Below are 26,038 nucleotides of genomic sequence, written 5' to 3'. Positions count from 1 at the left end.
TTTCGTTGAATATTTCGTTTTCTTTCGAACGAATGAAATCGAAATGCAAATTTCCGCTTACTTTTGCTGCGAAATTCTTTGGACCGTTGTGTCCGCCGGTCTTTCTGCTAAGACGGCTGGAACAAGAACAGGTAAGGCGTATGTATTCGGCATTCTTTCTTTGTAATTGCATTCTCGATCACCGTGTATATCGGGCCGATACGAGCATCGAAACACAGCTCTAGGTAATTGTAATTAATCGTAAATAAACTGGTTTCGGTGGTACAATAAATGTGTACGAGAGGTTACTAAGTTTATTAATCTTGCTTTTACGAAGTTGTAAAATATCGGAAATGTAATTGCTTAATCTTTGTGTACGCGGTACGTACATCCATCGATCGAAACAGAGAAGAGGAAAGAGTAAATTCTATAGAAAAAGACAGCGGTGATCTTTGATACGGCTACGTACACCGTATCGTTCGATTTTATTAAAGCGATTGAACAATTGGCGACCCGAGCAACGTGCACGCGCGACTCGCCTGCTTTATCAAATTACGTCATACCGGTTCGATGCATATTCGATGCACGCTGTTTAGCAAAAATGAATCGTTAGATATGTCCCTCGTACCACATAGTTGTAAATGTCGCCTTCGAGTGCTGCAAAATATCTCAAGTTTTTCCAGTTACGATTGATTCGATCGTACCAATTACGTTGTACGCGACGTATACTTTACGCGGTTAATTGCATTCGATCTATAGACATATCGAATTATAGATAATATGGTCGTATTAACGATATTCGAACTTTTCATAAGCCAAATCGATCGATTCCGTTTTTCTTTAATTTCTCAATTTCCTAAGAACGAAGGATTAATGTTCAGTTTTCAAGATAGTTTATCGCAAGAGGATGACAGAAATAACGATAAAATCTATGGTAAACTTGAAAAGCGATATTCGCAACGTGGTCGCTGGACAGCGAATCTTTACGCATTTATGAGAAATTTGAAAGCGAAGAATTGTAGAAAATGCGCGCAATATGGAAAACTGTGTAAAATATCGAAGATGTACGTAGCTCTGTTTTCATAATGCCTTTTCGTAATCCGGGATCTACTTTGCGAGTTCTATCGCAAGAACTAGGAACGCGCGTGAAAATCCGCCATCTAGTCGCCGCTTTTCTCTACTTTTTGATTTAAGCGGTCGGCGAATGTGGCTTGCGAAATTCTTATTTATCGATGACGTTATCGGTAGCAGACTCCATACGACAAAGGACGGTACATTTTCGATCGCCAATTCGATTCGCGAGTTCGATTCGCAAAATTGCCACGGGCTGGCTTCGTTTCTAATTTTAAAGGCAAGTCGGTTTGGCGTGACATCAAGGCAATTATATATACGCGCGCATTCAGCACCCTGTGAACTGCACTGCCCCAAAGCCCCCGCGATCCCACCGATTTCCTATTTCATCTTGCGCACGAATACCCGCTGCTCCGGTCGTTATCTCGCTGGCACGTGGTCGCTCGCGACTCCGTATCGCGACCGTGACACTGCACTTAACCATCGACTAGCAGTCATAACGATTCCCGGCGGTTAGTTTTCAAGAACGGTGGCGGTGAGAAGCGCGACGAGCAACCGTGTCGACGGTAAACCCGCTCGTCGCGAAACGTGTCGCGCTTTTTATCGATCACACACCATCGCGACCGATGCAGCGTTTCCACGCGGTTTGTCGCTCCGTCTAGCGATCTACGCGCGCGCATATGTATGATCCGTCGTAAAAAGTGTATCTAGGAAATATCAATCAATCTGAGCGTTTTAACGAACGCTCCTTCGAACGTATCGAGCTGTCGGATAAGTCTCGAGTCTCCTGAATTTCCTAGCTCACGTTTCTCCTCGAAAACACGAGAAATTCTACGATAATAACGACGAAATAACAGCGCCACTCGATAGATTGACAGAAGATCAAACGGAATGGTATAAACACATTTGCTTTCGTCGCATCGCTGAAAGACGATGGAGCAAAGTCTACTGGTATCTGGAAAAAGTTTAAGACTCGGCCGATAACTCGATATAGATACGGTTGCGTGCGATGTAATATCGCAATACTTGGCTCTAGCAATAGCAGCGACGAGCAGGTGAATCTCGATACAGAGGCCGTTCGAAGATTTTCAACTAGATATCGACACTATTATAAATCACTTTGAACGTGATTCGATACTTGGCGTATATTATCAGTTTTATGTACGCGTATATTCTGGATTTATTAGGGACGAGAAATGGAAACGCGTGGCACGCGTGACGTTCGAAAACTGATGGACCAAAGAATCACGACTAAGCGGGTACACGCGCTTTTTCGCTCGAGTCGTGCACCGCCGCGTGATCAGCTCGAAACGAACTGTCGTAGTATGTATTTTTCTAAGTGTAATTTTCGTACGGCTTGTAGCAGCTTTTTCGAATTTTCAAACAGCGAGTTATTTTTATAACCTTCGATCGTACGATCGTTTTACGACTAGACGGATACGTTTTTACAGTTGGTAAGTTTTGCGAGGTGATAGTTGATCGAGGTTGGTTATCAGGATAGTTTATCGCGACGATTTCAGCCGATTTTTTATTGGCAATGCAATTGAGCCGTTCCCGTTAGAAAGGGGTTCGTTCGAACAGAGACACCGTTAAAAGGAGCCGTGTCTTTTTTTCTTCGGCATCGAGGATGCTTCGACTTAAAGTGGTTACGTACGCACAGCCTATAAATATTCTTTAGCTGGACGTTGGGTTCTCGCGTTACAGCAGGACCACTGATTGAGCTAGCGGCGCTAGATCGGTTAAAACTTTAAATACCGGTATGCACGATCGCGCTTCTATCCGCCGACTATCGACTTCGACGTTTGCTGTCGTAAGGAATTTTTTAAAGAACGATCGGACATCTTCGTTGTCGTTACGTTCCGTAAAGTGTAAATCTCGATCATTTTCGTATACATTTACGTATATATGGTGTATCATTTCTGAATAAGGAAAGTTTGCCGCGTGAGTCACAGGAATTCTACGTACACGTTTAGCGATTACATAATATTCATCGAACATCGAGTTTGCAAGAGAAATTACACCGCAACCAGATGGTAATTAACCAAAAAAGTACAAACGATTCAAATTGTAAATATCTTTGCCGATATTTTTTCCAGCGAATTGTCGATAAATCTGGAATCGCGAACGTCTAAGGATTTCGTCACTCGAACGGATTATCGCATAAAGTAGCTATGGGTTTTGATATTTGGACGTAAACAGGCGTGCTTACATTTACATCTGGTTAGTTTGACTTCGAGCGGTAAAGGCTGATTTCATGCCGATTTTGCAGATAAAAGAACAGTCACGTTCCTTCGTCTCTGACCATTTTAGTTCATCGCTGCGAATTACCATCCGAACGTCCGTCTAGACAGGCAGGCTCGTCTCTGTCTGTCCGTTCGTCTCTCTCTCTCTCGCTCGCTCTGTATAGTCTTTAATCCGAGCGTGCGCCTCTCCTTTTCCAAAGGATTTTGTTAAAAGATCCGTCGAACAAGGGCCATTGGCAATTTTAATATCTGCCAGGATATCGATCACGGTCGAGTCGCGTTATTTTATCCATATTTATTCCTTAATTCTTTTTATCCTTCGTATCTGTCTTTTTGTCGTATTTTTGAAGTTTAATTCGAGTTTAGCCGTAATCGAAAGATTTGATTCGTACTTTGGTGGAAAGTCGACGTATATGAATTTCGCGATACGATCCTTTCATCGACCGTAAAAGAAATTTCTCGCACGACCAAATAATTCGAGTCACGACCGAGAAGAGTAATTTTTTTACGTCCGTTTATCGAATAAATAATTCTTAATTCGGTAAAACGCGCGTCGCTGGTCTGACAGAGGGAGAAGCTCTCGCGTGTTTCTCGTTTTTGCCAAAACATTCCACCTTCTTAAGACGATTCTTCGTGGGTCTTTCTTTCAAGCACGATCGTTTTACTGCCGCTTTTTTCTATAGTTCGCGTTCGTGGCAAGTTGTGGCTTGTGCTAGAAGATTCGCTCGATGTACAGCGATCATCCGCGTGTATCCGTTAAGAGCTGGTTTCGTTTATGCGATATCCAGGATAAAAACACGATCGTCCGTTTCGTCTTATTTAACGAACGACTTTTGGCTGGTAATTCCATTTCGATAAAATTTATTGCCACGTTTCAGCACTAAACGCGACTGTCTGTAAACGCGGCAACGGTTCGGAGGAGAGGGAACCGTTGTTCGGTAAATTTGCTAATAGATGAATCGCGTCACTGAAGATCAATTTCGGAGACAAGAAATTAGCGGAGATCGCTATTTTTAGGTCAAGGATCTGCCATTCGATTCGTTAATGCTCCACTTTTATTCGATTTTTATCCAACGCTGTTTTTCCTCTTTGCTGCCCGTTTTCTATCGCCCAATCTCCTTTTAAATATCTTTCTTATTTTTACGTTTTATATTCTTTTCGCTCGTGGAAGAAGCGTTTCTTTCGCTGGTTTCGCGACGTTAATTGTCAAACTTTTTAACAGGACGTTACTTCGACGAATTTTACAGTCCATTTCCAGTTTCCTGAAAAATCTCGAAAGATCGCATATGGTAATTTTCTTGCAAGGAAAAGAAACGAAAGATAAAAGTTCGAAATAAGTTGACGCAGATACGAGAAGAAGATAGAATGCAAAATACGGGAAGATTTAACCTGTCGAATGCGTCAACCTTGTTACGCAAGAGCAGACTTCCTGTCCCTGTCTACGGAGATTTATCGCACGAAGTAGGCCACTCGATAAAGGCCAACGACGAACGATCAAAAATATATACTAAAAACTGCGAACTACGTTGACAGCGTATCTAAAAGCTTGCATCCTTGCAACCTGGCTCGATATCACATTTTTAAGTTATTCGTTCGTCGTAATATGCTCAGTATCAAACTCTCTGTAGATAGCGAAATACGGAGATCTTGCGCGAACGAGTTCTCGAACGTATTCGAGTATTTTAGAAAAGAAAAGGAGAAGAGACCGTTTTCACCGGTTGATAGTCGGACAGTAAGTGTAAGAAAACCTTGTTCGGTAGAGATCGTGTAGTCGCGTTGCGAGACACGTTTTAGCGTGTTATTCGACGAAGGCAGCGTTGCAAGCGCGCACCGAGTGCAAGGTATATCGCCGGTGCTTTCTTGCTTCTTGTTCTCGTGATACGTACACGCCGTCTTTAAGCCCGGAATAGATTTAGGAAGCGTCGAGCTATGCGACGAACCTTTGCCAAGTCTCTTGGTACATGAATGAGTTAGTTGCATGTGCGTACACGTGCTGCGCTAATTTATAGCATCGCGACGAATGGAGCGGCGGCCCTCCGAGCACGAAAATTGCAGATCCTACAGGATCGTCGTAGCGAAACGTTTTGGTCGTTCGTGAACTGCGATTTTAGACGGCTCTACCTCTTAGCTCTACCTTTTAACCCCGCCTTTGTCCTTTCCATCCTTTTACCGGTCCAGTCGCGTTTTCTCGTACGCGCAATTTCTTGTTTCGCTTTCTTAGCAAAACTCTTCTTGCAGCATCGTTTGCTCAATTTTTTTAAACATTTTCATTTTACTTAACGGACTTTGCGCGCAACGTTGCCACCCATATGATCGAACGGATATGCGTATAAATAATTTTACGAAGAGGAAAAATTGAGTCGCATCCGAGGATCGAAAACGAGGATGGAAGACGTAGCGATTGATGACTCGTTGGTGCAAGTCGAAAGAGTCGATCCTGGTACGGGTATCTGTACGTATCGAAGCCATCGCCACTCCAGAGAAGCATTCGCTAATCTTAGGCGAGAACATAGTCATTCAGGTTCGAGTATAGAATAGAATGAGCAAGGGGAGCGTCGTCTGCACCGTAGAACGCGAGGAATTGCTGTGCCTCCGTGAATGCTATCCAGAATGAAAGTTTCGAGATCGGGCAACCGCTTGGAAATTACCCCTGTAAAATCCTCCTTTCGTATAGTTCCTTTCCTGAAAAACTATTTACCTGAGAGTGTCTCGTCGGCGAGCCGCTCGAATACGTTCACCTGTACCATATTTCTCTAAGAAATCTCACGTTCCTCCGGTGCTGTAGATTTAGAATATCGTTTCAAAACGACTTATCTATCATCACCATTCGTAGGATATGAAAAGAACAATTACTTGCGAGTTTCCGAAGTTTTAAGAATCGTTAACCAGCGTTTATCGAATAGACGCGATGATAAAAGTAATAAGTATGTCGGAGACGAAAGAACACCGGAGCCTCTGCAATTTTGGATAATCCCGCAACATTGTAATCTAGAGTCTACGATAGCTGTAATTAAACAATTGTAGTTATTCGATCCGATTGTAATTGTTCGAGATTAGTGATAGTGAGCTTTGGCTCGAGGCGACGGTCCGTCGCCGAACGTAGCCGCGGTCACGGAATGAACGCTTTGTCTAACAAAGGCACGGAGTAATTCCATAGCTCTCCTTAAAAAGGAAATAGTTGTAACACTCGACAGTAAACATTCCAACGGTCTCTGTCCCGTAGCTTGCCACTTGCAGACCCTATTCTTCGAGTAAGACGATTGTCAGATGTCGATGCGTCTCCGCGGTACATGTTCGGCTAGCCCGAGGGCCCGTTATAAATCTTAAGATTTAGCCAACTAAAGTCCTTCAAACGGACAAACAGTCTTTGTCTCAACTACGGGAAAATAGGGGAGACCTGTTTTTCAACGAGCGGCGTCTCCCACTAGCAACTTTCCCTCGAGGGCGGCTAGCATCTTTTTCTAACCACCGATATGGAGATTGACCAATTAGCAGCAACGTATATAGTTTTCCTCTGTGGCATCATCGGGACAGAGATTCATTCCTTCTTGCGATCTCATCGACGAAAAGAGTAACACCTTACGACCCGTGATTGTTACGCGTCCGACTTAGATTTTGTGAGCACGTTCATCCCGTCGACCGCGGATTCGTTATCGAACCTAAGATCATTGTCATTAGTTTCTCGAGTATCTAATTACCACGGTTACTTGTCCGGTTCTATCGTATAATCGTATTTGCACTAGTCGATGTCTTCTCTATTTCATAACGACACGTGTAATCCAAACGAAGATTCGTTTCACGCCCCTAACCCCGATTCTCATGTAAACCCGACAAATAAATTATATCGTGATATAAATAACTACGAGATTTTGATTAAACCGTATCGAAGATCTCTTTTGGACGGAAGAAAGATCATAACGAAGTAGAAAGTTTTATAATGGTCAATCTTCAGAAAAGATTGATTTGATTTATTTTTCAGAGGAGGAGCCGCTAGAAAATAATAGAACGAACGGGAATCACTCGACAGGTTCCCGAGGGAGTCCCGTGATCTCAAGCGCGCGAGTAACGCCACCCTCGGCGAACGCAAACACGGCGCATCTGGCCGCCGTACACTCTACGTCGCACCACCATCTCCATCATCATCAGCAGCAGCAGCACCACCAGCAACAGCAGCACCAGCAACAACACCAACAGCAACACCAGCAGCAACAACACCAGCAACAGCAACAGCAGCCGCAGCAGCAACCGCAGCAACAGCAGCCGCAGCAGCAACAGCAGCCGCAACAGCAACAGCAGCATCACCATCACCATCATCACCATCACAACAATCACAACAGCCCGCATAATCCTTACGTGGAAAATCATAATACGAATCACTCGCAGCAGACCGCGGGCAATCTCGTCGTCGACGTTGAACCCAGCCACGACAATAAGAAGCATCGAAACGGGTAAGATTGATGCAACTATTTCTATTTTATTTGTAATTCGTTCGATGTATGTCGGTTAATTTCGTTCGTGCGATAGATAAAAATAAGTTAGCTAAGATAAGCTTAATTCGTACACATTATATGTTTAATTTAAGTTTTAACCCTCGTCCGTCCCTTGTAACGAACATATAAATTACGAACACGAGACAAATATCTCTCTTTGTTGCTTTACTTTTTCCTCTTACTTTTATCTCGTTTATCGCAACGCGTGTCAAATTGACATAAGCGACGGCCGACGGATGTTGGTTAAAGTGTTAAGTTCGTATAATTTGGGATAATGTGCATAACCGTCCTTGTGTATATCTTGTGTATATTTTGTGTATATCTGTGTTAAGTTTAGTTACTGTACTTTTAGTTACTATAAAGTAGATCTAATATAGTTTACGTCGACATACGATTAACATTAACGTCAACGTATGCGAACATATGCTTTCTAATTTTTGTAAGGGTGGTAGGAGAACTTTGAGTCAGCTTTTTTTATTTATCGCGGCACATTGAGTTACAATCTCAAAATTGGATAAAAAGGAAAAGCAAGAGAACTAAATAATAATAGGAACGCATAATGTTGGAATGAAACGAATTTGGGATTATTCGCCGATGTAGCGAACAGAATCACCGAACACCTGGTACGAAAGTGCTTTGTAATAACTTTAAGAATAACCGAGTTACCGTTGCAACTGTGACTGATTTTATACGGAAAAACTTCTTAAAATCTAATTATAATTGTCCTTAGAATAGTTCGTTTTACGGAGAATGAGAGTTGATCCGAGTTAAACAACTTAGAAACCGAATTAACTTCTCGTACCTGTTTGTTACATCGAAGGTTACGCGTGTTGCAGATTTGCATCGAGTAATTTATACCATTAACGCATAATTAGGTGTTGCATATACAGCGAGGGACAAAGGTATTCGTACACCTTTTAAAGCAGAATAACTTTTTAAAGCTTGGATCGAACGACGAGTGTCTATACTCCCTGACGAGTTACAAGGATCAGATTTCTACGCGACGCGTAACATTTTTTTTTTTTTTTTTTTTTTTTTTTTTTTTTTTTTTTTTTTTTTTTTTTTTTGGAAAAATTGCAATTTGGAGCTTACTTTTTACAACTTTTTTTTATCCAAGCCTGTAATAAGAATTTAAGCAACACGATTATCGAACATTTATACGTCGGTTATACAATTAAGCTGAAAATTTGATGGAAATCGGTTAACGTTGCAACGAGTTACAAACGGTTAAAAATGCCTGACGCCTGTTTCCGCATCGACCGAGTTCGCTAAAATTTTCAGTGTATATATCGCACAACTAACGCAAATCTTCAAAACGTGCTGCTGAAATTTTCGCTACAAGCCCAGATAAAAATGTTGTAAAAGGCAATTTTTTCAAAACATTTTTAACGCGTTATCTAGTAAACTAATCCTTTGTCAGTTTCTCAGAGAAACTCGGAGAAAGTCGTTTGGTCAAATTTTAAAGGATGTACACGAGGTACGCTTTTATTCCTCGTTGTGCGTATTACATTCTTTTCTTTATAAACGATTAACACGTTCTATGCCAAGAAAAAAGATCATTTTGGCCGTATCTTTGGTATCTTACACGCGCGTCACTGAAAACGTTACGCTAGAAAGATTTAATTAGAGGAAAATAAATGATTTTCTCCGTTTCAACGCCATATCGAACAATTTTTTTATTCGCCTTAGAACGTGTTGATATTTTATCAAATGTTACATCGATAAAATTCCATAGTATATAACCCGTAATTAACATTGGATCGAACCAAACGTTACTTTCTTACAACGAAATACAACACATCTACACCCCTAATTCTCAAGAAGTTCATTTCTATCTCCCTGTTCGTCATCTTTCCTCTAAAAATTTCTTTTCGAACTTTTCCCCCTCCCTTTCCCTTTCTGCTCCATCCCGCATTTGCTCTCTCTCTCTCTCTCTCTTTCTCTCTCTCTCTCAGCAGCATCAGCAGCGGTAGTATTTTGTTTCTTGTCGCGAATTTTCGTTCGATATATTTTTCGACGGTTGCTCAGTCCACGGTGCCGCCAACTTCGCCTGCTTCTCGCCGTTTTTCCGTGTTCTTTCTGGCTGCCGATATGCCAGCCTGTTGCTTCGCGCGCTCTCCCTCTCCGTCTTGTCCGTTCTCTCTTTTCTCGATGCACAGGCAGGAGCGTCGAGGCAACAGAGTCTTCGCTACCCATTCACGCGGTGCACGTGTCCAGGGTGAATGGCACGTGCACGGTGCGTCACTTACCACGTCGTGAGACCGGGGACCGGGATGCGTACTAACGCGCCGCTGCCATTATCGCGTACCACCGCATGCGTGCTGCACGCTCGTGCCTCCTCCCGCTACGGATTATCGTAATTTGTCTGCCACCTTCCGATTAAGAACGCGATTTCCATGTCTGTGTACTTCGCTTCAGAGGTGCGCGAGGATTGTTGCTTTATCCGATCGATTACAGAGATTATCGACCGTTTACGCTCGCTTTATCGTCATACTTTTCTCTTCTTATTTTGCATTTCTCTGTTTTCTGTTATCCGATAGCGTTCCTTACCTGGATCTCTTACTCTTTTATCTCGCGATTTTCTCCAATCGTATATCTCACTTTAATTCTCTAGATGTAAAGAGTGCATGCGAACCTGATTAACGAAATATTGCCAGTAAGCTAGTCGCGTTGCTGCGATCGTGTAAGAAAATGATGCAAGAATGGTATTATCGTTTGGGGGTGGGAGGGGAGGGGGGGAGGATTTTCGCGTCAACACGTCGCGCGAATCGATTCGAAAATGCCTGACAAGTTGGAAGCAGCGTAATGTAATTTGCAGAGGGACGTAACTTGCACCACTTACGTTTTACTGGTGACTCGATGCTTTTTATTTAAGGGCCTGTGAAATCGCTTCAATAGAATTTCGATAGATTTCATAGTTCGCCGAAACTAATTTATCAACGGTTTATCGGTTCCACATAGATGTAAATATAAATGGAAAATATCGCGTGTCTACATATATCCGTTTCTTTATTCTAGACCGTGTGTAATCCGTTCTGGCACCAGAGAAGTGCATAACAAATTGGAGAAAAATCGAAGGGCGCACCTGAAAGAGTGCTTCGAATTATTGAAGAGGCAACTCCCGTCGCAGGAAGAGAAAAAGTCGTCGAACCTTTCGATTCTTCACGCTGCGATCAGGCATATACAGGTATGTAAATTGATACGTGTAACGTGTTTTACGATTCATACTCTTTTCCCGTTCCAATTTATAGATAAGTTTAGTACAATTACCATAATATTCCTTGCTGTAATGTTACATGCTGTTTACTTTACATAATAGCGAAATCCTGTCTCTCGCAGAGAGCATGCTTGCACGCGAAACGCTTTGCTATCGTAAAAACTGTTAATTATGCTCCCTGTTATGCCACGATGGTTTCCAGTGTCGCAGGTTAGCCGTGTGACCTAGCGCGAAATGTGTGGTCGTGGCACCTGAATATAAAGGCCACGTAATTGTTCCGTTCGATTCGTACGGTCAATGTATCACGAGTCAGTTTCGATTTACGAATTTTTCGAAAAAACAGAAAAAGAGAAGAAGCAAAAGACAGAAATAATCGCCGGCTTGTAAGGGTGGGGTGGGGGGGGGGGGGTTGTGACTGCGGTTACTTCGCCACGCAATAATCTTCGGTACGTAAGACTCGACCCGATTAATCTTCCATTCTATTAATCGCTTTCGTTAATATATTGCGTCTCGCAGACTATGTATCAACGAGTGATGTAATATACCATGATTGTAAATACCAATTAGCCGATAGTAGATAATAATGGCATATGGTATCGGGCCGGAAATAAATCATTTTACTGTATCGATAAGGGTATCGGTGGAGACCGATTGCGCCTATTTTATATTCAGAAGGAAATTTTGACTTCCCCTTGGTACTCGAGTTCGAGCCTATCTAATTCTTTTTTCTCGAAATTTCGGAATTGCGAAACCGGGCATTAACTTTTCGCGCGACGGCCAGAGAATCGGCCCGATGCGCGTCCCCGCGAAGGTCGACCATACATACCACCTCCTTTCCCTTGTTTCGTGATTCAACTCGAATCCTACTATCAGCCGTTTGGCCTCTTTCTCACGCGCTTGTGTGGCTTATTCTCCGTGTCTCTTTCTCCGTAGCCTTTCGGTCTGCGCATGTCTCTCTTTTTACCTATTTACTATACGATCCGTTTGTTTCTTTCCAATATGCGGACGGCATACGCGTCGTTTCCATCGTACGTGCAAACCCAGGGTATCGTATTTCTTCACCTTCTTTCCTCGCTTCCTTCGTCTTCTCCTTTAACCAGATCGACCAATTTACTTACGATATATTATTCCGCCTTTACGCGAGAATCATTTTTCCCTTTTTACTCGCTCTTTACAGTACAGTCGTCTTTCCTCCTCGTCCGATAGTTTCACTCTCTCCGTTGCTCCGTCTGCCGCACGAGGTCGTTTCTAGAGACACGTTGTTCCCCCACCACCGTCTTCTTTCCTCGTATTTTCGTCTTTGTCTTTTCTGTCTCGCGATCCCCACTTCTTTCTAGTCTTGTCTCTTGTCTCTCGCTCTCTGTCTGCTCCTGACCTCTCCTCTTTCTTTCCGCGTGTATCTTCTGTCTCGCGTTTCCTCTTCGACCGCGTTTCGTATCTGTAGTTTCTTTCTCTTTCCGTTCCTTCGTCCTCCTCCTTCTCCGTTCGCCCGTCTTCGTCAGAACGGCATTGTCTGTGTACTCTTTCGTCTTCGTCGATCGTCGTCTTTCCCACTCTAGGTCATCCTTCGTGTTCCCCCACCATACGAGACGTTCGCTTTCTTCGTCTCCGGTTCACTCCGTGCAGTTCGCGCGTGTGCGTACACGATGCTTCTCCACGTACAAGGTGTACCTGTATTGGTTCCACGTGATTGCGCGGCCATCGGTGTCACGCAGCATGGCACGTACGGCGTACGCTGCTATCCGAACTTTTATCGTTCAGAGCGCCATTGTTGCCGACTTCTAAGTACGAAACGGATGCACCACTCCGACGTGTCGAAATTGCACGTTGGCTTACCGTAACGTCAGGTTTCTGCGTAATTACGTGGAATTACCCGTTCCATGTTTCTGTTGAGCCACCGATCAGCTACGTCTTCCGAACGATGTCATTGACGTATACCGTTATCAACTGAAAACATTTCGTTACGTATTTATTAATAAACGTTGTCAACAGATATACGAAATCCACGAAACACAATCGTTACGTCTCTTGCCATTATACGGGGAAACGTTAATAAAATATATGTATACATATATATGTGTGTATATATATATATATATATATATATATATATATATATATATATATATATATATATATATATATATATATATATATATATATATATATATATATATATATATATATATATATATATATGTATCAAAGACTAGCTTCTTAAGAATAATTTTCGGTCTCAGGTACAATCATGCTCTATTGTCTCCTTCGGGGTCGAGGATTATCCAAAGTTCTGTGAGAAACGTAGCGACTCGCAAATAAACCGCACGATTACCGACGCAATAATAACTTCGTGAATAGCTGCCAGATTTTCAAGATCGTTAAGTATTTAAGCTAGGGTATTATTTCGGAAAATGGTGCGGTCGTCACAGATACTAAGCATCGTTATTTCGTTTCAGTTCGAAATTCGAATGGCAAAACGAAACCTATGGATCCCGTGAAAACGTTTCGTCAATAACCATCGACCAAAATACAACGTAATTATTAGACCTTAAATAGCGTAATAACGAAACGTTCCTTCTTAACAGCTGACGTATGGGGACAATAAGTGTCATCGTATCGGGACAATGCTCGATCGAAATGTAGATATTTGAATTTAAAAAAGAAAAGAAGAAAAAGCAAGATATATACATCGGAGATACGAATGAAAGGAAACCGGTAATCCACTACCGGCACGACGACACTTTAAACGGGTTTAACTTACTCCATTCTTGTTAGTCGGCGAAAAATCCGCCGGATTCGCGCGCACCCGAGTTCGATAAAGTATAATAAAGTACATGCGCGATCTTCGCGGCACGTACGACGTGGCAGATAGGGGAGATGTAGAAAGAAACGAAAACGCTATTTGCGTATATCCGAGAGCGCAGTATTGTGTGTGCGAATCCTGTTGAAGGCGGTTTACCCACGTGCTTGTAAACCGCGCGTGCGCCTATTCATGCAACGGCCTTCGTGCACCTTCCTCCTCATCTCCACTTCTGTCGTCTTTCTATCTCCTTTTAACTTACCTATCCTTCGATACGCGTGTCTGTCTATTTTTGTTGTGTTTCTCAGCCTTTTTCGCAACGTATATTCCCCTCCTTCTGCTTTCTCCCCTCTCTTTATCTCTAGCGTTGCGTTCTATCTTTGTTGGTAGCCCCATCTTTCTTCGTATTTACGTCCTGCCCCGTCTTCCTCTTCTTCTTCTTCTTCTTCTTCTTCTTCTTCCTCTTCTTTTTCTTCTCCTCCTTCTCCTCCTCCTCCTCCTCCTCCTCCTCCTCCTCCTTGTTCTCCGACCAAGGCGATCCTCGTCTCCCACTTACTTTCTTTGATTATCACTGTGTAAGTTGGCGACCCCGGTCGTGTCTTTTCTTTCCGTCTGCGTTCCCTTCTGCGCGCGGCTGCGTTGCTCTCCTCTTTCTCCTCCTCGACGATCTTACCACGTGTATTCTGTATCGTGCGCGCCGGTAGCGCTGCCACTTATTGTCACGTGCGTTCCTTCGCGAAACGTTCCTGCCGATACCGAATCGAATGCTTATCACGTTTTGACGGAAAGAGTCGTAACTACTCGAGATTTCTGCTGTAACACGTCTAAGTTTTTACGTCTATATTGTTAGTCTTGCGTGTTTTCACGCTCGTTTCGTTTTACGTTGAATTCATAGTCTAACTTTAGAATTAATCTTAGACAGCATCGTTTCGCTCCAAAAATATTTACCAGTAAATATTTCATACATATATAAATAATATATTAATAAACGATTTAACATCGGTTAATGGGCATTTCCATCTATTTTACATCGCGTTGAAGCTATGGTTTTTACCAGTTACTCTGAGTAGAAGTTTAGCCTAGATTAAGTTCTATAACGGTATAAGGTTGCGTTTGCTGACACGAAGATTACAGGAAAGTTAAATACATATGGGCCAAGACGCGAGATCGAATTTTGTAATTTGTACAGCAAATGATGCCGATTCTTCGTTGGAGATTCTTATCGTGGTTCAAAGTTGCCGCATCGTGAATTTTCTCAGCACTTGTGGCGCGAAACGATCAGGTTCGAATTTGCACACGACAAGAATTTCGTCCTTGCATATTTTCTTTCTCCTCGACTTCTCTCGAAACGCATGCATCTCGTTCGCTGGGTATCGGAGCTCGTTGTCACGTGCACCCGTGCACTCGTGCACGGTTCCTTCACGCATGTTCGTGCTGACGTCAAACACAAGGCTTATCGTGTTTCGATGGAGAGTTGTCCTGAATCTGCAGGAGTATCGTGTGACGCTCGCGTTATGCTATTCTCGAAAACGAAGCCGGGATACGTATAATGGGTTTTCGTCCGCTTTTTATCGTGCGCACGCAATTTTTCATAAAGATCTACCGGAGTGTGCGAAGAGGATCGCAACAACTGCAATCGTTTCCGTGAAACTGTGAAACACGCAGGTTTGATAAACAAAGATAATTTCATGTACGACAGATTGCGTAAATTTTAGAGTTTTGGGATCGCAGAAGTTTCGAGGGAGCAAATAAATATATATCGCGTTATCGGTCGAAATATATTTGCGCTTTCTCGTTCGGGAATAATCGGAATCTGTCTAGAACACGTGCTTATATAATCGCGAGAGAGTGTTGTATTTTACATCGTTTCGGTCGAAAGCTAATTAATTTTTCTGCTCGTTCTATAAAAAAATGCGAAACTTTTTTCTACCATCGATTGCCCTGTTTTTTTAATTGCGGGGATATCGTTGCAGATGTTGAGAAGGAAGGAACGAGATTACGAACACGAAATGGAAAGGCTTGCTAGGGAAAAAATTGCTGCCCAGCAAAGATTACTAGCTCTGAAGAAGGAACTCGCGGCTACTTGGGATCACATCGACTTTAATACTCTTTTACCGGAACAGAATGCGGCTGCCGATGTAACGGCCACGAGAAGTAGTAAGTCTTACGATCGAAATAGGACATTCGTATACCTTTTAAACGTACTCGAAGAGAAACAACAACCATCGAAGCGAACCTTTTATAAAATATAGAATCGACGATAAGAGAAAAATGTAAGGTGGCAATTTCTGATTTAAGAATTTTTTTTTTTATTAAAGTTTCAGAAAACATGGAGGTTGATGTGACGGGGCTCGCACGGGGTGGTACGAGGTACAGTAGTACCAGCAGCCTGAGCAGCGCAGCTACGGCTAGTTCACCGCAGGCGCTTCAAAGTACTAGCGCGACTTCCAGTATCCACAATCAGGTTGCCACTGCGGCGGTTGTCTGCCAAGCGCAGGGTATGAATCTTGCGCCAAGTTCCAGAGAAAGTCCACCTGCGAGTTCGAGTCCTGGAACGCCTGCACCTAGCATTCCTACTCCAGCGCAGGTACGTCCCATAAGAGATTGAAGACGATATCGAGCACAAAAGTTCTACGGCCGGTTGAATTGGCTCGGTCGGTTAAGTCCGCGACTGCTAATCCGAACGTCCCTGGATCGAATCCCAGTTTCGGCTAAAATCGTAACTAACCGTTTTTATTCGCTTCAAAATGGTTAGATCGCGAAGTATATATCGTCGAAGCATACTGCAGCAAACAAAAAAGCAGAGCAAAGCGTTAGTTAGTAGCACCCCCTTGGACACAACGTTTGTGTACCTTTTAACGTTGTGTGTGGAACAACGGTGCAAGATTCAAATGCATTGCGAATGTGTTTCATATAACTGGTTTATATAGATATGTATAAATTAGTTGCCGACCAATGCAACACAACATTTATTTTTGTAGATTTAGAAAGGAATTAGAATATACATTACAGAATTATATATTACATATGAGAAAGTCGATTAGCTCGATCCAAAGTAATTCGTGAAATTTTCATCGTAGGAGAAAGTTAATACTTCACCAACGAGTATAGTGCAGCAGCCGCACCAGTTGCACTTGCCGATCAGCGCTCAGATATTGAACACCAGTCAAGGCTTGCCGACGATCGTACCGACCCTTCAGCACCTCGGTCCGAGCTTGAGGGTGATACCCGGTGACACGAGGCAACTTCTGGTCACTCACACCACTGGCAGCAACGAATCCAGGCCGCTCACGTTGGCCGTGCAAAACTCGCCGGATCAATCGAGGCCGCTTATTGCCGTGCAATCGAACACTGGAAGTGAGCCAAGGCCCGTAGCGCTGGTCGTTCACTCGTCCACGGCCAACGACAACAGGGTAACGTTTGTGCATTCTAATCTGTCCAACAACGACAGGCCGTTGGCCCTAGCCGTGCAGTCGTCCGCCAATGACGTCAGGCCAGTTACATTAGTGCATTCGGCAAACGAGGGGAGGCCGTTAGTTTTCGCTGCGCATTCTCCTGCACTGAATGTTACGAGTGAGTAACTCGAAACGATCCTGTCTACGTAGCGTAATTACGAGTTCGCTGCTGTCGTTTATTTAAAAAATCTTCGTTTGTTCTAAAAATATAAAAAAAATATTCGATCAAGTATTTGCGACGCATGTCGACGCACGTTTATTCAGTGCTGTTCAAACTATACCACGATATCTAGAGAACTTTTCTTATTTTTCTTTCATCTTTGATAGCAATTAAGTAATACGACTGCGTGAATTTGTTGGCTTTGCTACTGTGAAATTTGACGAAACATCCTATCAACGAAGAACATCGATTTATTTTCTCGATCGTGTTGGATGATATCGTGCATTGTGTACGTTGCAGATGCTCAAACGAGGATACGAGCGGGTGACGCGCAGACCACGCATAAAATGGTCGGTGGTGTGACACTGGTAGGTGGAAATGGATCGGAGTTGACTAGACTTCCCGGTGGCGCTGAATTGAACATACTGCCTGCAAATGGTAATGCTTTACATTGGATATCTTTCGTTCTTTTCCTTTTATATCTGTATCATAGTTTAAACACGCTGATCTTTTCTATATTCGCCACCAGAGGGCAAATCTACAGTTTCAATTTCTCGTTAGTTATCGCGTATCTCTCGGTTTCTATAAAAGCAAGTTCTGATCTTATTTCTTCGCGTTTATTGTATACAGCACTACATCCAAGACGAAATCGTACTGTTACGATCTTGTAATGAAAAACGGTGCTAGAAGAAAAGTGGCCATTTGCAGAGCGACTCGTGTTGTATTCGTGTACGGGGTTGCTTTGAAAATGGTGTACAAGTTTTTTTTTTTTTAATATTTATTACGTTATTTATTATATTTATTTTTAAAGAATCGTCCGGTAAAAAAGAATTTCAGTAACGGTGCATGCTCGCGAATAGTTACAAATACCAATCGTAGAAAGGTATATAACAGGTGAAAACGATCTTGAGCGTAAGGGATTCAAATTATTCTCTTGTTCGCGTTCGTTTTGGCCGAAAAAAGACAACATATCTTACCGTGCAATTACCCCTATGGGTTGCAGGATTGACGCTGAGCCATGCAGGAGTGTCGCTTCAAACCACAACAGGTAAACCAGGCTCGACAGTGATGCAAAACGCTCCGTCCACAGAGGGTATAGCTCATATCGTTGGCCCGCACACACCTCTCTCCGGCCTGACACCGATCGTCACGCCGATGACCGTTGTCTCGCAAGGAAATCAAGTGACTGCTCATATCCTAGCCCCCTCTAGCCTTGCGGGCAAAATGATCACGACCCCGATCCTCAAATCCGTGGCGCAAATGCCGATCGTGAACGCCCAATATATCAACACCACCACTCTGGTGAAGCCTGTAGTTGTCGTCAGTTCACCGTCAACATCAACACCACAATCGACGACGGCTTCCAGTACACAACCTTCCTCCACCACGCACTCGACCGTCTGACAGAATCAAAAGAAAGTGAAACTAGTTTGAGAAATGGCTCCCGCTGGGTGTACGGAGGCGCGGGGTCGCAGAGATTACGATAGATCGGTGTTTAATCGACACGTGTCCACGTTCCGTTATCGTCTAACGCGTTTCGCGTGTATAGCACCGACTACTATACACGATCGATTCGATGCTTCAACGAGAGATAAGGTCAAAATGGACGATCCGGTCAACGGAAGAAGAGACATAAGAGACGCGATAATTCTCTCCGTCGTGGTATTTCCAACAACGAGGGAGGATTTCTTATTTTGTAAAAGTTCGCTCGTGTCCCTTCGTGCTTTGGATTTCAAATGGTTCTGCTCTTCCAAGGAGTGAGACGACCGAGAGATGCGAAGGTGTTAAAAATGCCGTTGCTCAACTCGCGCGATTGTGCATGGTACCTTGAATGCTTCAGAGAAGTACTTATCGAAGGCAAAACTCGCCGGAAATGGGTCAGGGAAATGAACGCGACGAGGCCGCTTCGGACGAAGATGATCTTGTTCGCGTTTTCCGGAAGCGTAAGATGGAAGAAAGTAGGCCGATGTACGCCATGGAATTTCTCAGTGCGATCGTTTAACGTTTGCAAATTCAACGTTTCGCTGTTCCATTTTTCGCACGATAAAATCCTGGAAAATAAAACGGTCGATGATCGTTGGTATTACGTTGTCTGTCGAGAGATCTCTTTTTCTAAATTATATACGCGATCGTATATAGCAACGTATCACGAACGAATTTCATTGAAAATCACGAAAAATCATGAAATCGATTTGACTCGTGATACTGGAATCTTATTTGCACGATTTTTTAAATATCTCGGCTGTAAAGTACAACAGAGCTACGTTTCTTTTTTGGTACCTCGTTGCAATTGAAGAAGTTAGGCAAAGAAGAAACTAAACTGTGTGTTTACAGAGTGATGTTAAATTAATGAATTGTATATGTAAGGTTCGTTTAGATGTTTGAAATTGATCGAAATCTTGAAATCGGATGGATGATAAATATTCTTGCGTTTTTAAATTAATCCTTTGCGTTAAATAGTGGCTGTGGAGAAACGATTATCCTTTACGCCTGTAATTTACTTTCGGGAACTTGGATGATAAATTGAACTTACGTCGCGTTCAATGCACGCCAAGGAAATACGCATACGTTTCTTTCTCTTCTTTTATATGTCTATACATCTATCTATCTATCTATCTATCTATCTATCTATGTATCTATCTGTCTATCTATCTGTCTATCTATCTGTCCATCTATCTATCTATCTATCTATATATATATATATATATATATATATACACATCTTATATATATGAAATATATATCTTATATATATATAGATAGAAGATAGACAGAGGTATAGAACGTGCTCAAGTATTTATTCGTTTCTATTTATTTTACAAAGTGCAACACTGGGCATAAGCAAAACGTTTGCCTTGGCTTTGTGGTCCTGATATCTTTATCGGATTCGTTTCGAAAGGACGCTCAGCCGCGGCTTTTCTCGAAAGTCTGAAAACAAAAAAAGAAAAAAAGAAAGTGACAGACAAAATATGTATGTGTACGTTTTTAACGATATGGTAGTTTTGTTTTTGGAGAAACGTGTACATACAGGTGTTCGGACCGCTGACGAAACGTTATATTTTGCATAATATTTTGCTGCAATCGATCAGATAGATAATCGAATTAGGGAAGAAAAGTTTCCGATTTGCGTTGCAAGAGGAACACGGAATTATCGTATACAACATACACTTGGTGGTTTATCGTACTATTTTAAATTGTTTTTTCTATGTGTAAGTAAAGGAAAAAGAATTTACGTTTCATCTTGCGATATTTTAAGTTTTTTGAGCTTTCATTCGATATACTCGATGCGAGACCGTTAACGGTTGTTTACTCGATATAAATAGAACGTACGATGCGAAATAGCAGTACGCAACGTTTGTCCCTCGAACGCCACGAACATACTTTTGCCCGTACATTTCGATTTATCTTTACACGATTGCGATTATCGACGTAATCGCGATGCTGTAATCCGTCGTTCGAGATTTCTTCGCCTACCCCGTAGCTTGTCAAGTCTTATTGCAAAAGTACAAAGAATAAGCTCTCTCTAATAAGGATCGCGCATCTGTTAGGTTTCCTATTTTTCTTTTTACATATCTTTACCTGTACGTTTTTGTAACGCGATTAATCCCATTTTGTCGTTAACAAATTTCCAAACACGAAGATCGAGTCGAAAACGTTTTCCAAAAATCTTGATTCCTGCGTTACGATATCGTCTTCGATATCGTACATCGTCGCGAGCAATTTCCTTCGGTTTCCGTATCGGGTAATACATACTCGAGGAGAAAGATCAAAATTCAATTAAGAACGACTTGGAATTCGCGAACGACGCGCAAAAGCGAAGCTAAGAGTTTGAAAGCGGTGTAGCGAAGAATTTTTATACGCGCGTGTGTGTGAGTGTACGTGTGACCGTTAACGGTCTCTTTCAGAATATCACCATTTGTACACTAGTATTATTCTTAACTTGTATCTGCGTATACACACATATATATCTCGTTTTTTTTTATTTTTTAAATTATTTAATCAAAGGCTTTGGTCGGTCAGTTTATGCGCTGATTATGTAGGTATATTATATACGCGGACGCTGTGTATTTCGATCTACTGCGAAAACACGTTAAAACATGTACTAAGTTATTGGTTAGCGGAGGGCGAAATATCGTTTTGCAGGGCGTTTAAATGCAGCATGGGACTTGCTCGACCCTGTTATCCCGTAGATGCGTAAGAAACGTTGAAAACGTCACCGTTAGTTCGAAAGAAAGTTTTAACGCATTCGTGTTATGCTGGATCTTTGTACTGCTCGAAATTCGATAGCGCTATACTCTGCGATGATTTTTATCGAATTTACGTATCAAAGTTTCGAGTAGTATTCCGTAAGTCTGTCGTTTCATTCTGCTTTGGCACGCCAAGTATCTCACTTTGACAAATCGATGTTTTATCCCGTTGCTGCTTATTCTCGCAAATAAACGGAACAACGAATGCGTTAAACGAAACGAAAGAAAAAAAGAAATTTCGTTCGTTGGAAATTATTTCGGTCGAGCACCGTTTGCGAAATAACTGTAATCGTTTACGATCGAGTACTACTAAATTAGCAGAGTTTACGAACGATACTTCCGAATCAATGGTATCGCGTTCGATCAGCGACTCGGTTCCAGTACCTACATAGTCTCTGAATATTCAGGGAATCTGCACCCGTTTTCAGATTCTTGGCAAGACTCGTGAAATTTGCTCCTTTTCGTATTACATCACTACCTCGATTTAATTAATCCGCTCTCGATTACCAATCTTTCAATTCCGATAACCGATTCCTCTTTTGGTTGCCCCGATTCAATCTCTCTTTCAAAACTGTTCGATTTTGTTCGCGCGGTAATAGCGATCGTTGTTGCAGCTGTACTCGCAGGTAGATGCTTCCTTCGAACTGTCGTAAATCCAATCGCTGTTTATGCGAAAGCATAAGTATTTTTTCCAAATGACTTTGTTACTATCACGTAGGTTACTTTTAATCTACACGTATAACAATTAAAAGACGGCACTACGTCGTAACACGCGATGTAATTAGAAGGAATATCGTCTCTCGCAGCCTGTAGCTACGGTGACTTTTTTTCGCGTTTCAACGAAAGTACAGATTCGAGAGCTCGTCAGGCTTCGATCGTTCACACGCGAGACGTCGTTCATTTCCTCTATACTGCTATAACTAGTCGCTGGTAAAGCGTCAGTCGGTCGTCCATAGCCGATGACATATCGGGAGTTTTCGCGAAGAAGATAAAATTAAAACGTCGTGTCTTTCGGGGGGATCCGTCTCTATTTTCGTCTCTTAACTTAATGTAAAGAACGTGTCGGCAGATATCGTAGTTCGTATAAAAGAGATTTCGCAGGATTTTCCTGCGGGATGATAAATTGCTGGAGAATATGAAATTCGGCGCGCGCGCACTAGTCATTTCCGTTCCCTCCTTGTTTTTTTTGTTTTTTTTTTTTTTTTTTTTTTTTTTTTTTTTTTTTTTTTTAACACGAATCAACAACGCTAGGCTTTCGAACTGTAGTTCGCCACTCTGTCGTATCGATCTCCTTTCCTTCTTTTCGTATCTTTTAAATCCAATCTTACGAATCGTGCAATGCATGTAAATACTCGTACTAGATGTTGGGGGCATTCTTAACACGTTGCGCAGATCGAGTAAGTAGGAAGGCGAGGATCGTTGCTTCGTTCGCCGAACGTGCAAGACGAGTGGCAACCGTCGTTTTATCGATCGTTATCTTTGCTTAAAAAGAAAAATTAGTTTTCGAGTTATTTCGTCGTTGGAACGAGCCGATCCGATCCGATCCGAGGAAAGTAGACTTTCGGATATATCGAGATAGCGAGCTTCGAGCGACGATTAAGAAGAACGAAAAAAATCGATGGGAAAAGTTACTTTTCCGTAACGAAGGTTCTGGTTATTTATGCGAGGAAAACGTCACGATACCGACAGACGTTTACTTGTTTGGAAATCTAACGATTAAGCGCGTGCTACTACGATCTTGCGTTTGGCGAAGGAAGAACACGCAGAGGCAGGTGACAAGCAAAGTAAAATCGAGAAAGAGCGAGAGAGAGAGAGAGAGAGAGAGAGGAGGGGAGGAAGAAAATAAAAGCGATAAAAAAACATCCTTTTTTTGTATATAATTAAAAAAAAGTTCAAGGAACAAAAAAAAAAAAAAGAAAAAGAATCTCGTCGACTACTAGGAATCCTCGGGAACAAAATCGATCGACGGGAAAAGAGAAAGTAACGGAGGAAACGTGCGGGGAATCTACATGTACATGAACAATGTGATATAAATAACTGACAAAATTACTTAGCACTATTATAGCGTTTAAGCAAAAATAAAACAAAAGAAAGGAAAGAAACTGTTAAATCGTTTACAGCGTAGACGTACGATGCTAAATATTATTCGCTAACATCCTAAAGAACGAAACCCTAATTGTATATAGAATTACGAGAGGCAGAGAGAAAGAGAGAGAGAGAGAGAGAGAGAGAGAAAGCGAGTGAGAGAGTGAGAGGCAAAAGGTGAGAAAGGATCGGAGAGAATGAGAAACGGTGTGAGAGTGGAAAAAAAGTAAGAAAAAAATTACCAGCTGTAATTATTACGTTGAGTATGACAGAGTGAAAGAGGGTGAGGCACGAGGGGGAAGGGAGAAAGAGAGAGAGAGAGAGAGAGAGAGAGAAAGAACGTGTTGGAATAAAAAAAAAAAAAAACTGTAACTCTAGCGTGTCTTGTACATCTCTCGTGATAGTAGAATATCTGTACATTGTATTTCTCGTGTGAATGTGGCGGCATGACGTAAAGAAGAAAGAAGAAATAAGTAAATAGAAAAGCAAGCGTGTCTGTGCGTCTTAACAAGAGTGTCGCTATCGTTGTACTCTATGTCGAATTTCGTTGTATATACCATCGCTGGTATATGTGAAAATATGAGGAACCTCTTCGAAGGACTCGTTGCGCGTTGTTGGAAATGTGAGAACTGGAGGGAAAGACACGCGCAACACACTATGTAACGCGATAGAGGCGCGAAAGAAATTGAAAAAGGATAGCGTGGCGCACGAGGGCCGGAGCATCCAGCCGCGTGCAAACACTTTTTGTTTTCAGAAGCAGTGCGACAAATTTCAATACAATCTATCACAATAAAAATTGAAGCGTGAAGCGTTGCCCAGTCCTCCTTGCTTCCGCCTTGAACATTGTCTTTGCTCGGCGATTCGGTCGAATTTCGACGCTTAGCGAGAAATTACGTCAAAGAGTACCGGTGGTATTCGAAGAGAAGCAAAAAAAAAAAAAAAAAAGAAAAAAAAGAAAAAAAGGAAAAAAGAATAGAGCAACTCGATGCGAAGGGGTACGAGTGATCGTGTTCCAAACGGTCGATGCATTTCCAATTACTTTCGTTCGTCGAACGAAAAGGAAAACGAGCGTAGGTATGGCGGAGATTGAAATTTGCGAGCGACAAAGTCAGTTACCGATACCGATGCTTGGTTTTTAACTTTGAATATGTACAGCGCTGTGAAATTTGACAAGGAGAAGGAGGAAGCGCGAACGTTGCGTCTAAACGCAGAGGTTCGAACACGTTATTCCGAACGAGCTCTACGATATCAAGGGAACTTCTTTTTCCGAAGAAATAGCAGTATTAGATTAACTTTGTAATTATTAGCGATACTAAGTACTATATGCAGTATCTCGGGTTTCTTAATCGCAAATTATTACGCGGTGTAACGAGTTTCTTCGATCACGAGTTATATACGAATGTCAAACTATGAGTATATTAAATATGTTTTTTATGAATATCAGAATTGGTAGTATCCGTCGTATCCCTTCGCGTGTGACTTATCGAAATAACGAATCGCCATAAGAATCATCGATACGAACCGTTTGTCGCTCTATCTAAATATCTTTGTTTAATTCGCCTTTCTTTACCGTTGCGAACTATCGATAAAACGTAGTCGAAAGTTGGTGGATAATTCTCATGGTGACTCGTTATCGCGCAAATAATCGCGAAGCGAAAGTAAACGACTTTGCAAGATCAAAGGATCCGCGATAAATAATCCGTCCTACTAATAACGATGATATTCCGTATTTCGTTGACAAAGGTACGTAAGATGGTTTGATACGAAAGGATCGGATATTTTCTCAAAGTTATTACACGACCTTTCTGATCGTATAAAATCGTACGTAGCGTCGAACTCGAAGCGTCGAATACGACGAAGACGAAAGCGTAACCACGATGTCGCAAAGTCGAACTCTCGATTTACCTGGACGATCAGGTGGACGATCGTCTCTTCGGTCGTTGGTCTTGGCGGAGCATAGGTAAGGAACGATTCGATCTAGAAGAAAACAGGTTCGATAAAGTGGAAATAGAAACGAAATTCGTCGTTCGATCTGAAGCGCGAACCTTTGGTCGAGGAACTTCGACTACGACTAAACGTTTTGCTTGGTTTTCGTTAAACTTTTCGATTCGTTGGTCGAAGGAAATTCGTTCGTTCTTCGAAAAAGAGAACAAAGCTCGACCGAACGAACGACCTAGGCGAAATCGTTTTATCACTGAAAAACCAATTTATTTTCACTCGATCATTGACAATTATCGTTACAAGGGAGAGGGAGAGGGTAATTACCCGTGATTAATTAATATCGGCATTGA

At 42.2% G+C, this 26,038-nt stretch overlaps 1 protein-coding gene and 1 long non-coding RNA gene across 9 annotated transcripts in view; one reads left to right on the top strand and one right to left on the bottom strand.

Annotated features, from left to right (window-relative positions):
- The window catches only part of LOC126863420 (uncharacterized), a 37,743-nt gene extending 12,558 nt beyond the window's left edge, over window positions 1-25,185 (top strand). For all 8 annotated transcript variants that reach the window (XM_050613559.1, XM_050613562.1, XM_050613560.1 and 5 more), the window contains 7 exons: window positions 7,273-7,741; window positions 10,802-10,970; window positions 15,774-15,957; window positions 16,119-16,387; window positions 16,881-17,373; window positions 17,716-17,853; window positions 18,419-25,185. In XM_050613559.1, coding sequence (XP_050469516.1) covers window positions 7,273-7,741; window positions 10,802-10,970; window positions 15,774-15,957; window positions 16,119-16,387; window positions 16,881-17,373; window positions 17,716-17,853; window positions 18,419-18,819 — 2,123 coding nt within the window. In that variant the 3' untranslated portion in view covers window positions 18,820-25,185. The remainder of the gene's footprint in view (window positions 1-7,272; window positions 7,742-10,801; window positions 10,971-15,773; window positions 15,958-16,118; window positions 16,388-16,880; window positions 17,374-17,715; window positions 17,854-18,418) is intronic.
- Window positions 12,063-15,764, bottom strand: LOC126863438 (uncharacterized). The gene is made up of 2 exons (XR_007688861.1): window positions 13,762-15,764; window positions 12,063-12,947 (listed from the first exon to the last, which is right to left on the bottom strand). It is a non-coding gene; the product is annotated as an uncharacterized LOC126863438 (long non-coding RNA).
- Window positions 25,186-26,038: the final 853 nt, after the last annotated feature.

Source organism: Bombus huntii, chromosome 3 (genome assembly GCF_024542735.1).
Source record: "Bombus huntii isolate Logan2020A chromosome 3, iyBomHunt1.1, whole genome shotgun sequence".
In the NCBI taxonomy this organism is placed as follows: domain Eukaryota; kingdom Metazoa; phylum Arthropoda; class Insecta; order Hymenoptera; family Apidae; genus Bombus; species Bombus huntii.
Note: the sequence above shows the minus strand (reverse complement) of the source record. Positions and strands in the feature narration are given on the sequence as shown.